General features: G+C 42.6%; 1 protein-coding gene across 1 annotated transcript; it reads right to left on the bottom strand.

The window, feature by feature from the left end:
• Positions 1-309: 309 nt before the first annotated feature.
• LOC110533349 (protein YIPF5) lies at positions 310-12,243 on the bottom strand. Its single transcript, XM_021617460.2, has 6 exons — positions 12,089-12,243; positions 10,244-10,366; positions 7,473-7,648; positions 3,689-3,834; positions 3,342-3,523; positions 310-3,050 (listed from the first exon to the last, which is right to left on the bottom strand). The coding sequence occupies exons 2-6, from the start codon at positions 10,354-10,356 to the stop codon at positions 2,888-2,890; spliced, it is 780 nt and encodes a 259-aa protein (XP_021473135.1). The 5' UTR covers positions 10,357-10,366; positions 12,089-12,243; the 3' UTR covers positions 310-2,887.
• Positions 12,244-13,110: the final 867 nt, after the last annotated feature.

The following is a 13,110-nucleotide window of genomic DNA, read 5'->3' as shown; positions in this document are numbered from 1 at the left end:
AACTTTGTTTCCGAGGCTACGTATTTATATCACCTTACTTTAAACTTTTCCTGGGTAGCTTATGTAAAACTGAACTCAATGATAATAGGTTCTATTTCTAATAATTATATTTCTGATAACAAAGAAGACGTTATACAGTAGACTCAGAGTGAGTGTGGTTTTGGTTCCAACACCCAGTCATTACAGGATGAATTCCAGAAATACCAAACCTTAAAATGTTTTAGGCTGAAAGCATGAGAAATACTAAAAATGGACTCCGGGCGGGACGCCACATCACGTGCATGTAAAAATGATGCAACGGACCATAGATGACATGAAATATTTTATTTAGATAGTGGCAGATAAAACCACCCAAGCACGACGCCCATCTATCAAGAATTTCCACATGACAAAAGCACAACATCGACTTTGATGTACAAAACAAATGATACAGTATATAAATACTTGGCCATATAAGAGCAGCACTGTAATTGCTCAGTGGCCTTGTGTCCGCCCTGAGATTGAAAGGTTGGGAGTTTGATCCCTGGCCGCATCATACAAAGAGACTAAGAATGGGACACGATGCGTCGCTGCCTGGCACTCAACATTAAGGAGATAGATTTTGGGTAAGGCCCTACGATAGACTAGCATCCTGTCCAGGGGGTATACTTGTATGTCAAGCTACCTCAGGAGATCTGCTCCTATGAGCCGTTCGAGCTAGCTCGTGAAAGGCTACTTACTGTATTTCCTCTGGGTTTTTTGAAATGCAGTATCCCCTTAACATTTGTTGACATTGAAAAGCACTCCATTTTCATTGCCGCATTTTGCTTAAGAGGGCAAAAATATAAAAACGAATCCATTTGAGGAGCTCAGGTTTAGCACAGAAACAAATCTATAGGAAAAACAAAAAAAAAAACCCAATGACCTTAAAACCCTGTGCTCATTAACAGCCTCTCAGATGACACCTGTGTGTGAAACCAAAATTCCAAAGCCACATTTTAATATCAGTCCAAAGTGAATGGCAAAAGACCAAAACTTTCAACCTGAAGTAAAAAAAAAAAAACTCAACGCATAGCCTACAGCAGGGGGGTTTCCAACCCTGTTCCTGGAGAACTTCCCTCCTGTAGATTGTCACTCCAACTCCAGTTGTAACTAACCTGGTTCAGTTTATCAACCAGCTAACTATTAGAAGGTGCGCTAGATTAAGGTTGGAGTGAAAACCTACAGGATAGTAGCTCTCCAGGAACAGGGCTGAAGTGAAAACCTACCGGATGGTAGCTCTCCAGGAACAGGGTTGGAGTGAAAACCTACCGGATGGTAGCTCTCCAGGAAGAGGGTTGGAGTGAAAACCTACCGGATGGTAGCTCTCCAGGAACAGGGTTGGAGTGAAAACCTACCGGATGGTAGCTCTCCAGGGACAGGGTTGAAAACAATAGAAAACTGATCAAATGCAAAATGCATGAAAAGGAGGATTTAAGTTAAGGTGTAGGAGACAAAACTCAGGATCTGTGAGCTCCTTCGTGTGTGGTTTAACAACCTGTAGTACAATACCATTACACAGTGAAACTTAACTTAAGGAAAGCATAGAAATAGCGTACAAAGAACATATCTACCGCTTCTTAGACTTGCTTTCAAATGAGAATGACAGAGCTATAACTCACATTTCTATGTGAATTTGGTCGGGTCGCCCAAAAGGTTACATATTTCAGCTTTAATGTGATCAACAAACTATCATTTTACAATAAAAATAAATGTGCCGGTAAATATGAACAAAAACTAGGTCATGAGGCACACATTAGCTGGTTCCCACTGGTCAATAGAGAAAATGAAAAAACAACATCTTATTTTTTTGGGACATAAATTCTTTGAGTCTGCATGTGTGCAGCTGTCATTACACAGGCACTGACTGACCAAAGTTCACAATCACACAAGCTGCATAACTAACACACCCTTGACCACATGTAGTTAGCTAAGGAGGCTCACTGTTAGGCCATGCGCCTAGGGCTGGGAAAGGGAAATAGTGGGGAAGGGCACAGAGCTTTGGTGTTTCAGCAATTTAAAACGATTTCAGCTTTGTAAGACATGTCTCTTCCGAGTTGCAAGTTGACCTCAGAGTACCCAGATGTGCATGTATGCATGAGAGGGCCGACAGAATTAACTGCTCTATTTCAAATCTCCTGCTTCAGTTGAATAAAATGTAAAATACTTGTGCAAACCATTTTCTGAAGGCCTCAAGGCTCAAATAAATCTAAGAAACAAACATACAGAATAAAGAAGCTTTACAGGGAATATAAGATTCTGTGGTGGTCGGTGGATGGGTGCTTAGTCCTGAATAGAAGGGGTTCGGAATTGATACTTTTGCGCGGACCTGTGTAGGCAGGTGTAAAAATGGAATGCAACAGACAGGGTAACTGGCCACACCACTGCGATGGGGGTGCAGCACAGAAGGGCCTCTGACAGGCCCTAAAGTTAGTTGGGTTTGTTGGTCCGTTTGCAGGGTGTAGACCAGTGTTTCCCAATGCCAGTCCTCCAGTACCTCCAATAGCATACACTTTTTTGTTGTAGCCCCAGAAAAAACTGACCTGATTCAACTCAATGAGGGCTTGATTAGTTGACAAGTTGAATCAGGTGTGCTTGTCCAGGGCTACAGGAAGAATGTGTTCTGTTGGTGGTACAGGACGATAGGAGTTGGAAAACACTGTTCTAGACCAGGGTTTCCCCAACTTTGTCCTGGTCCCACCACCTGGGTGCACATTTTGGTTTTGGATTTCTACACAACAGACTCAAATAATCAAAGCTTGAAGAGTTGGTTATTCAAAACATGTGTAGTACTAGGGCAAAAAAAGGAAATGTGCACCAGAGCCCCAGGACCGAGTTAGGGGAACCCTGGTGTAGACAGAAACAACATTTAGAAGACAGAGATAAGGGCGAAGACCCCGTAGAGGAGGGCACAGGGGTACGCCACCAGAAGCTGCTGTCCGTCCATGGCCAGGGCCGAGATGAAGATCTTGGAAGCAGAGAAACTGCACCAGCCAATTATCGTGGCTGCGATGATTATTCCAAACATGCCTCTGAAAAGGTAAATAAAGTTAGATCAGTTAGTAAAATGTCGGCATGCACCCGGACCACCAAACCCACTACCATTGCAGAAAAAAAATATCATAGGGAAAACACTGGTGTGGCTAAGATAATTGCACTGTAATACTCCATAAACAAACAAATAGGGCATCAAAAGTCAAAGGCTGATTATAAAATTGTTGTGCACCACCCGACACTTACAATAAACAGATACGATCTATTGTAGTGACACAGGACTTTACCATATTGAGCTAACCTCTTCTCAGGCCCATGTTTGTACTTACTGTAAAGACAAGATGACTCCGAAGCTGGCAAGGAGGATCATGGGTAGCAGGCAGTAGCCCAGTACGCTGGCGACACAGCCAAACGACACGCCGGTCATGCTCATTAAGTTGAGGAGGCAGTACATCCCCAGGCAGCCGATGGCACTGATGCCATACACATAGCCAAACTGGATCTTTCCTGTCTGTAGCAGTTAGACAGGAACATATAGACAACTCATCAGCCATCCCCTTTTACATAGTCATCTCTTCCCAGGACAAACAATGTTATATTAGAGCACAAGGTAAAATACATATTGATACCATGTAAGTGTTTAAGTGATGTACTGCATCAATAGAATAGTTCTTACTAGAAGTAAGGTGGCTCCGAAGGCCAGACAGAACACCATGGGTCCAGCCAGGTCAGTCTCGTTCATAATGTTACCGTCTGCTGCCTTCATGGGGTGGAGCACTGTCAGGGTCTTCTGCCAGATGTGGTCAAAGTTTATGCCTAATTCTATGAGGCATACCCATGAAAAGATATTAAAACAATGTCAGATATAAGACAAAGGGTTGGGTGAGAGGGACAACTCATTCATACAATAGTCTGAACAAAAATCTATATACCCCCTAGAATGAAATACACTTTACACTTAAATTACAAGGAAATTACAAGCCAAGAAATAAGTATTTATGACGAGAACGCATGTCTCCCTATGACACCACTGTATCAGATGAATGGAGTGGAAGATGTATGCCTACCTCCAAAATAAGATCCTCCCTAGCAGGATGGCCCTGGTGGCTCCTCCCTAGCAGGATGGCCCTGGGGGCTCCTCCCTAGCAGGATGGCCCTGGTGGCTCCTCCCTAGCAGGATGGCCCTGGTGGCTCCTCCCTAGCAGGTGGCCCTGGTGGCTCCTCCCTAGCATCCTTCCTGTTTGGCCCTGTCCGGGGGTGTCCTCGGATGGGGCCACAGTGTCTCCTGACCCCTCCTGTCTCAGCCTCCAGTATTTATGCTGCAGTAGTTTGTGTCGGGGGGCTAGGGTCAGTTTGTTATATCTGGAGTACTTCTCCTGTCCTATTCAGTGTCCTGTGTGAATTTAATTATCTCTTTCTTTCTCTCTCTCTCGGAGGACCTGAGCCCTAGGACCATGTCTCAGGACTACCTGACATGATGACTCCTTGCTGTCCCCAGTCCACCTGGCCGTGCTGCTGCTCCAGTTTCAACTGTTCTGCCTTATTATTATTGGACCATGCTGGTAATTTATGAACATTTGAACATCTTGGCCATGTTCTGTTATAATCTCCACCCGGCACAGCCAGAAGAGGACTGGCCACCCCACATAGCCTGGTTCCTCTCTAGGTTTCTTCCTAGGTTTTGGCCTTTCTAGGGAGTTTTTCCTAGCCACCGTGCTTCTACACCTGCATTGCTTGCTGTTTGGGGTTTTAGGCTGGGTTTCTGTACAGCACTTTGAGATATCAGCTGATGTACGAAGGGCTATATAAATACATTTGATTTGATTTAGCAGGATTCCCCTGGTGGCTCCTCCCCAGCAGGATGGCCCTGGTGGCTCCTCCCCAGCAGGATGGCCCTGGTGGCTCCTCCCCGACTGCAGACCCATTTAGTGCACACAGCTGGATAACTGGGCAACTCTGACTTAGAGACTTTCCCGTCTCAGGGGGACTGCAACACGGATACAGAACAGATCTCACTAAAGATCTCAAAGTTATACAGCTGCACCATTGAGATCATCTTGACTGGCTGCATCACCGCCTGGTATGGCAACGGCTTGGCATACGACTGCAAGACACTATGTCCCAGTACATCACTGGGGCCGAGCTCCAGAGGAAAGCCCTAAAAATGTTCCAATACTCCTGCCAGGCATGTACCGTTCTCTCTGTTACTTCACAGCAAGCAGTATCGATGCGCCAAGTCTGGAACCAACTGGACCCTGAACAGCTTCTATCCTAAGCCATGGGACGGCTAAATAGTTAACCAAATAGCTACCCAGACTACCTGCATAGACCCTTTTTGCACACACTCATCACATATGCTGCAGCTACTGTTCATTTTATATCCTGTTGCCTAGTCAACTTATCCCTAACTATATGTACCATCTACCTCAATTACCTCATACCCTTCCACTTCGACTTGGTACCCGTGTATAATGCCAGGTTATCATTACCGTGTATTTATTCCTACTTATTTGTATATTTTTCTCTGCGTTGTTGAGAAGGGCCAGTAAGTAAGCATTTCACTGTTAGTGACCGGGTGTTTACGAAGCATGCGACATAACATTTGATTTGAAGACATCTGAAACCCATCATAGGGCTCCCCTGACTAGAGGTCGACCAATTAAATCGGCATGGACGCCAATTACATTACAATCTGAGGAAACTGCGTGGCAGGCTGACCACCTGTTAAGCGAGTGCAGCGTCTAAAGGACCTTGGCTCCTTGCATCCACAAGGTAAGTTGTTTGCTAGCATTGAACTTAAGATTGTTAACTTATAAAAAAAAACTATCACTAGTTAACTACACATGGTTGATGATATTACTAGTTTAACTAGCTTGTCCTGCGTTGCATATAATCAATGCGGTGCCTGTTAATTTATCATCGAATCACAGCCTTCTTCAACTTCACCAAACGGGTGATTTAACAAAAGCGCATTGCCGAAAAAAGCCATCTTTGCACAAATGTACCTAATCATAAACATAAATTTCTTGTTTAAAATCAATACACAGAAGTATATATTTTTAAACCTGCATGTTTAGTTAAAAATTCATGTTAGCAGGCAATATTAACTAGGGAAATAGTGTCACTTCTCTTGCGTTCAGTGCAAGCAGAGTCAGGGTATATGCAACAATTTGCTTGGTTCGTTGCGAAATGTGAACTAATTTGCCAGAATTTTACATAATTATGACATAACATTGAAGGTTGTGCAATGTAACAGAAACATTTGGACAGTATTTCACTGAAAGAATCAACATTTTGTTTTTGAAATTATAGTTTCCGGATTTAACCATATTAAATGACCAAAGGCTGGTATTTCTGTGTGCTTATTATAATTAAGTCATGATTAGATAGAGCAGTCTGACTGAGCTGTGGTAGGCAGCAGCAGGCTCGTAAGCATTCATTCAAACTTTACTGTGTTTGCCAGCAGCTCTTAGCAATGCTTGAAACACAGCACTGTTTATGACTTCAAGCCTATCAATTCCAGTGCCTATAAGAACAAAGGTATATGAAATACAAATGGTAGAGAGAAAAAGTCTAGCAATGCTTGAAACACAGCACTGTTTATGACTTCAAGCCTATCAATTCCAGTGCCTATAAGAACAAAGGTATATGAAATACAAATGGTAGAGAGAAAAAGTCTAGCAATGCTTGAAACACAGCGCTGTTTATGACTTCAAGCCTATCAATTCCAGTGCCTATAAGAACAAAGGTATATGAAATACAAATGGTAGAGAAAAAGTCAACGCATCATAATTCCTATAATAACTACAACCTAAAACTTCTTAACTGGGAATATTGAACCACCAGCTTTCAGATGTTCTCAGCAAGGAACTTAAATGTTTGCTTTTTTACATGGCACATACTCTCTTCTCCCAACATGTTTTTACATTATTTAAACCAAATTGAACATGTTTCACTATTTATTTATTTATTTTTGAGACTAAATAGATTTTATTTATTATATTAAGTTAAAATAAGTGTTAATTCAGTATTGTTGCAATTGTCATTATTACAAATATATAAATAAATAAAATATCCGATTTAAAATCGGTATCTGCTTTTTTAAACTCCAATAAATCGGAATTGCCGTTGACAAATCGTCGGTCGACCTCGACCTCTGACCACTCTTTCACCTTGAGGAAATTCCAGCGTCTTTCATTCCCCCAATCAATCCCAAGTATGAAGCCCCCATGCTCTGGCCCCCATGCTCTGGCATAGGTCTGAGAGTATAGGATCCAATCGAAAACCTCCACCTGGCTTCTGATAGATCACGTGGAATTTGTGCCATATTGCTTAAAACTAGCCAATCCTCTCAGATCAACAAAGGTGCCTAGGGAGGTGGATGAAAGGGCTTGATTTGGGATAAAGCATTCTTAACCATCCCTTTCCCCCGTGGAGTCTCACCACCGGGTTATCCTTACCCTCCAGCAACGGGGGCTCGTCGTCAAAGCTGCTGCCGTACATGGACTGTGTGGGGGAAGGTGTGAAGGCCGGTGTGGGCTGGTAGATCTGGCCGGTGTAGGGCTGCTGAGGTTGCATCATCCCTGGGGCTGCGTATCCCATTGGCTGGGAGTAGTCATACTGACCATATTGACCCCTGGGGTGACACATAGGAACACTTCTCAGAACCCCTCCATGGCTTTATTAAAACACAAACATGTCACGTCTCAAGCTAGTAAGCAACATGGGAACAGAACTAACAAAACTGGCCCTTGTGAGAAATTGGAGACAGGCTTTTCTAAAGTGTAGCTATTCTCAGATCACAGTGAGTTAGAGAAGTGACTGATCAAATCAACTTTTATTGGTTGCATACACAGATTTGCAGATGTTCTCAGGTGCAGCGATACTCTAGCGTTTTTAGCGCCAACAGTGTAGTAATAATACCTAGCAATACAAAACGCACATAAAGTCAAGTAAATTAAGCCCCTTTGCTTCCAGAACAGCCCGATTTATTTGGGGCATGGAAACATTGCTCAATTGGTATCAAGAGACCTAACGTGCGCCAGGAAAACATTTCCCAAACCATCACCCCACCAGCCTGTACCGCTGACACCTGGTAGGATGGGGCCATGGACTCATGCCTCTTACGCCAAATCCTGACTGCCATCAGCATGACGGGATTCGTCAAACCAGGCGTGGTTTTTCCACTCAATTGTCCAATGTGTCCACTGGAGCGGCTTCTTGTTTCTAGCTGATTGGAAAGAAAACCGGTGTGGTGACATGTTATGCGGTCCGAGATGCCGTTCTGCACACCACTGTTGTACTGCGCTGTTATTTGCCCATTTGTGGCCTGCCTGTTAGTTTGCACGATTCTTGCCATTCTCCTTTGACCTCTCATCAACGAGCTGTTTTCGCCCAAAGGACTACCGTTTTTTCAGCATTTTCAGTAAACCCTAGACACCGTCATATGTGAAAAGCCCAGGGGGCCGGATGTTTGAGATACTGAAACTGGCACACCTGGCACTGACAATCATACCACACTCAAAGTTGCTTAGGTAATTTGTTTTGCCCATTCTAACATTCAATCAAACAGTAACTGAATGCCTCGATGTCTGCTATCTATATATCGCCACTGCCACGTGACTCACTGTCTGTAGGAGCGAACCATTTCTTGAACAGGGTGGTGTACTTAATAAAATGGCCACTGTGTGTGTGTGTGTATACAGTACCAGTCAAAAGTTTGGACAACTACTCATTCAAGGGTTTCTTTATTCTTACTATTTTCTACATTGTAGAATAATAAAGACAAACTATGAAATAACACATACTGAATCATGTAGTAACCAAAGAAAAGTTCAATCAAAATCTATTTTATATTTGAGATTCCGCAAAGAAGCCACCCTTTGCCTTAATGACAGCTTTGCACACATTGCATTCTCTCAACCAGCTTCAAGTGGAATGCTTTTCCAACAGAGTTCCCACATATGCTGAGCACTTGTTGGCTGCTTTTCCTTCACTCTGCGGTCCAACTCATCCCAAACCATCTCAGATGGGTTGAAGTTGGGTGATCGTGGAGGCCAGGTCATCTGCTGTGCAGTCTCCTGTAGTCTACGATTAGCTCCTTTGTTTTGTTGAAGTTGAGGGAGAGGTTATTTTCCTTGTACCACTTCCTTGTACCACTTCTGTCAGAGTGCTCTCCTCCTCACTTAAGTGGGCTTAAGTAGGCTACCTCAAAGGGAATCTGACCGCTGTTCGCTAGAAGAGTCTGCCGTTTCAGCCGATGTGAAGGTGCCTATTAGATTTCTTTGCAGCACATACATACTTTCAGATTTTCGAAATTGATAAAATCTCAAATCTAGTGCAAAGACATTTTAGAAGCATTACCTCTTTAGCTAATACCTGACACTGAATCATTCTCCATCACACAGTCTTCTAAACTCCCCACTCCATTTAATGCCAAGATATTTATATTTATTTTACTTTTGTTATGCTTTTTGTGACGTGGATCATAATTAGTTAGTCTATCAGGATGCGTGATCCTCGTAATGTTACGTGGAAAATACAACTAATGGGACGCAGAATTAAATGTATCAAACTCGCACAAATTCAACCAGATATTTTTCGTATTTGCATTTAATTTCTTTCACTAGCAAATGCGAGTGAACTGCTGGCACTTTAGAGCCCGCTGAACGTCCATCTTATGTTCGCTAACGTTAGCTTGAAACAATTAGTGTTTACCTTTCCACAACACACGGAGTCGATAAGGGATTTGTCCATGTGTTTACGTACAGCTGAGTCGGAAAACTCAGCATCACAAAAAAGAGGAAGGGCAGACACGGGGGTAGCTACATCGAATAATGATGTATTCATCTCCATGTCCATTGACACAAACTCTGTACATGTCTACATGTTGCAGCTCGAGAATCGGGATGTTAGATTTATTTTTCATTCAATAAATAATCAGACCCTATTCATTTCTGCGTACTTTTAACTCGGATCTCGTACATGAACAGAATTGCACAGTTGGTACGCAAAATGCAGGCATGTTGGCAGGTCTGCAAGTTGGCAGTTAACCCACTGTTACCCGGTAGGCCGTCAATGAAAATAAGAATTTGTTCTTAACTGACTTGCCTAGTTAAATAAAGGTCAAATAAAAAATGTAAAAGGTGGAAGTGATACTTAACTTGGTCCTTAACTTGCCTCTCAAAGCACTTCATGATTAAAGCACTACTAACAGGTTGACAAAACTTACTGTTTGTAGGGATCTTCTGTGTTACTGTAGCCATATCCAGCTGGTTGCCCGTGGTCATCTACACTGTAGCTGGACTGGTAGAAATCTGTGTTGAGGTTGTCAAACCCTGACATTTCTGACCGTCTGCAAAAAACAAATGGTTCATATAAGACTAGTAAGGCTGGAGGAGAAAATTGTCAACAGTATTCAATAGATGGCATAGCACAGCTTCTTGACGCATAGGTATCTGGGAAGTTATTGTGTGTGTTATTCCTGCCTTTCATCCTTTCAAGTAACTAGCTAAATCAGATTAGCCTAGTGAGATGGCAAACGTTAGCTAGAAACGCAGCATCATGGGGAACGCCATTCGCCAACTTTCAAGACGTTAATCCATCTGAACAGTGACATTGATGTTGTGCAATCATACCGAACTCTGTAAGCATTCAGTTTTCATTTGGGATAATAGCTAGCTAGCTGCTACATAGCTATCTGGCTGGATAGCTAACAGCTAATAATGTCGGTGCAGCGAAGATACTGATAACCAACACCTTCGCCTGGAAACCCAAAATTGAATTCTACGTCGGGCAGAAATTAATGTTTGAATCAGGAAAGTTCTCTCTCACATCCTCTACAAGTCACAATGTTGAATAAAAACATATTTTAACTTTGCCAGTTGTCCGTGCGGTTGGTCCATTTGGGGGTAGGCATGTGAGACAATATTCACAGGAAAGTGTAATTAAATGAACGTTTTAAAGCGCTGGTAGTGCATTTACATTTCTATCACCTGAAGCATGGCACAATATTAAAATATAGCTGGTGCACGAGTTTACTTTGTTCTGCCCGCATGTTTCACGTGTAGATGTAGAAATCTGAACACACTACCAGGCTTTGAAAAGTTTATGTAATTATACTTTCCTGTGGATATATTGTTTCACATTCCTACCGACAAAAAGGGCCATCCACACAGACAACCAGTAAAATACGTGAAAATAATGAAGATATAATTGCATTCAACAATTCTGACTTGTAGACATGAGAGGTAGCTTTCTTGATTCAAACGATAATTTCTCCACGATATAGAAATCAACGTAATTCAATGTTTGGTTTCCAGGAAACTAAGGTCTTAGTTTGTGGTTGACCTCTTTACTTTACTGCTAGATTAGCAAATACTGTATTTACGTTTCTTACCAATTTTAGGCTGCATTTACAGGCAGCCCATAATTATTTTTTATTACACCAATAGGTATTTTGACAAATCACATCAGATATTTGTCAGAGCTGAACTGATTGAGAAAAACGCCACATTAGTGAAAACAAGGCTGCCTGTGTAAAAGTACCCAGGCAGATTTAGCTTTAATCAGGAGTTCAATGAAATTATAGCTAACGTTCGTTTTTTTAAACTACACAATTCGGCACCGGGCTCGTTACCTAACGGTAAAGTCATTGTTGGGTAACATTAGTTAGCTAACTAATTGTGTTAGCCAAAGTAGTGACCAGCTAGCCAACCAACCGAAAAAGGTGCTAGGTAGTTTGCTAACGAGGTCAGCTAGCTAGGGCACAGTTAACGTGAGCCAATAATAATGTAGCGAAATGTTAGCTAAATTAAAACGATATCTAGCTAACTCGTTAATTCACTAAAAACGGTGGTAGCTACCTAATTATCAGCTAACTATGCAAATGTATTTAAAGTTAACTGGCTGCTGCCTAGCTTAGACTTAGAGCAGAATGTCAGAGTGGCTGGTACGTTAGCTCGTTTATAGCACAACTGAAAACATACTAAATTAATGTGGGCCTCGATAAAATACTTAATCAAGCTATATATATTTATGTACTATGGCCTTCACAAAGCAATACTAACTGTTTTACCTGCAACGTAGAACAATTCTACTCTGGACTCCGCCAACTTAGCTACGTGTCAAGAGAATAATATCAGCAACACTAAAACAGTACTTCCGGGTCCCGAATCCCGAACATTTAAAAAATAAAAGTCCTCCACGTAATAGTAGAAAAGTGTCAACAACCTGTATTTCTTCATGTCATATAAAAATATTAATCCCATATTTAAGTGACACACGCATTATGACACACATGTAAAGTCCATGCAGAATAAGAGCACCTCCTCCCAGCTGCCCACTGCACTGAGGCTAGGAAACAATGTCACCACCGATAAATCCACTATAATTGAGAATTTCAATAAGCATTTTTCTACGGCTGGCCATGCTTTCCACCTGGCTACCCCTACCCCGGTCATCAGCCCTGCACTCCCCACAGCAACTCGCCCAAGCCTCCCCATTTCTCCTTCACCCAAATCCAGGTAACTGATGTTCTGAAAGAGCTGCAAAATCTGGACCCCTACAAATCAGCCGGGCTAGACAATCTGGACCCCCTCTTTCTAAAATTATCTGCCAAAATTGTTGCAACCCCTATTACTAGCCTGTTCAACCTCTCTTTTGTATCGTCTGAGATTCCCAAAGATTGTAAAGCTGCTGCGGTCATCCCCCTCTTGAAAGGGGGAGACACTCTATTCCCAAACTGCTACAGACCTATATCTATCCTACCCTGCCTCTCAAAGGTCTTCGAAAGCCAAGTTAACAAACAGATTACCGACCATCTCGAATCCCACCGTACCTTCTCCGCTATGCAATCTGGTATCAGAGCTAGTCATGGGTGCACCTAAACGATATCATAACCACCATCGATAAAAGACAATTCTGAGCAGCTGTATTCATCGACCTGGCCAAGGCTTTCGACTCTGTCAATCACCACATTCTTATCGGCAGAGTCAACAGCCTTGGTTTCTCAAATAACCGCCTCGCCTGTTTCACCACCTACTTCTCTGATAGAGTTCAGTGTGTCAAATCGGAGGGCCTGTTGTCCGGACCTCTGGC

Source organism: Oncorhynchus mykiss, chromosome 10 (genome assembly GCF_013265735.2).
Source record: "Oncorhynchus mykiss isolate Arlee chromosome 10, USDA_OmykA_1.1, whole genome shotgun sequence".
NCBI classification, from domain to species: Eukaryota; Metazoa; Chordata; class Actinopteri; order Salmoniformes; family Salmonidae; genus Oncorhynchus; species Oncorhynchus mykiss.
Note: the sequence above shows the minus strand (reverse complement) of the source record. Positions and strands in the feature narration are given on the sequence as shown.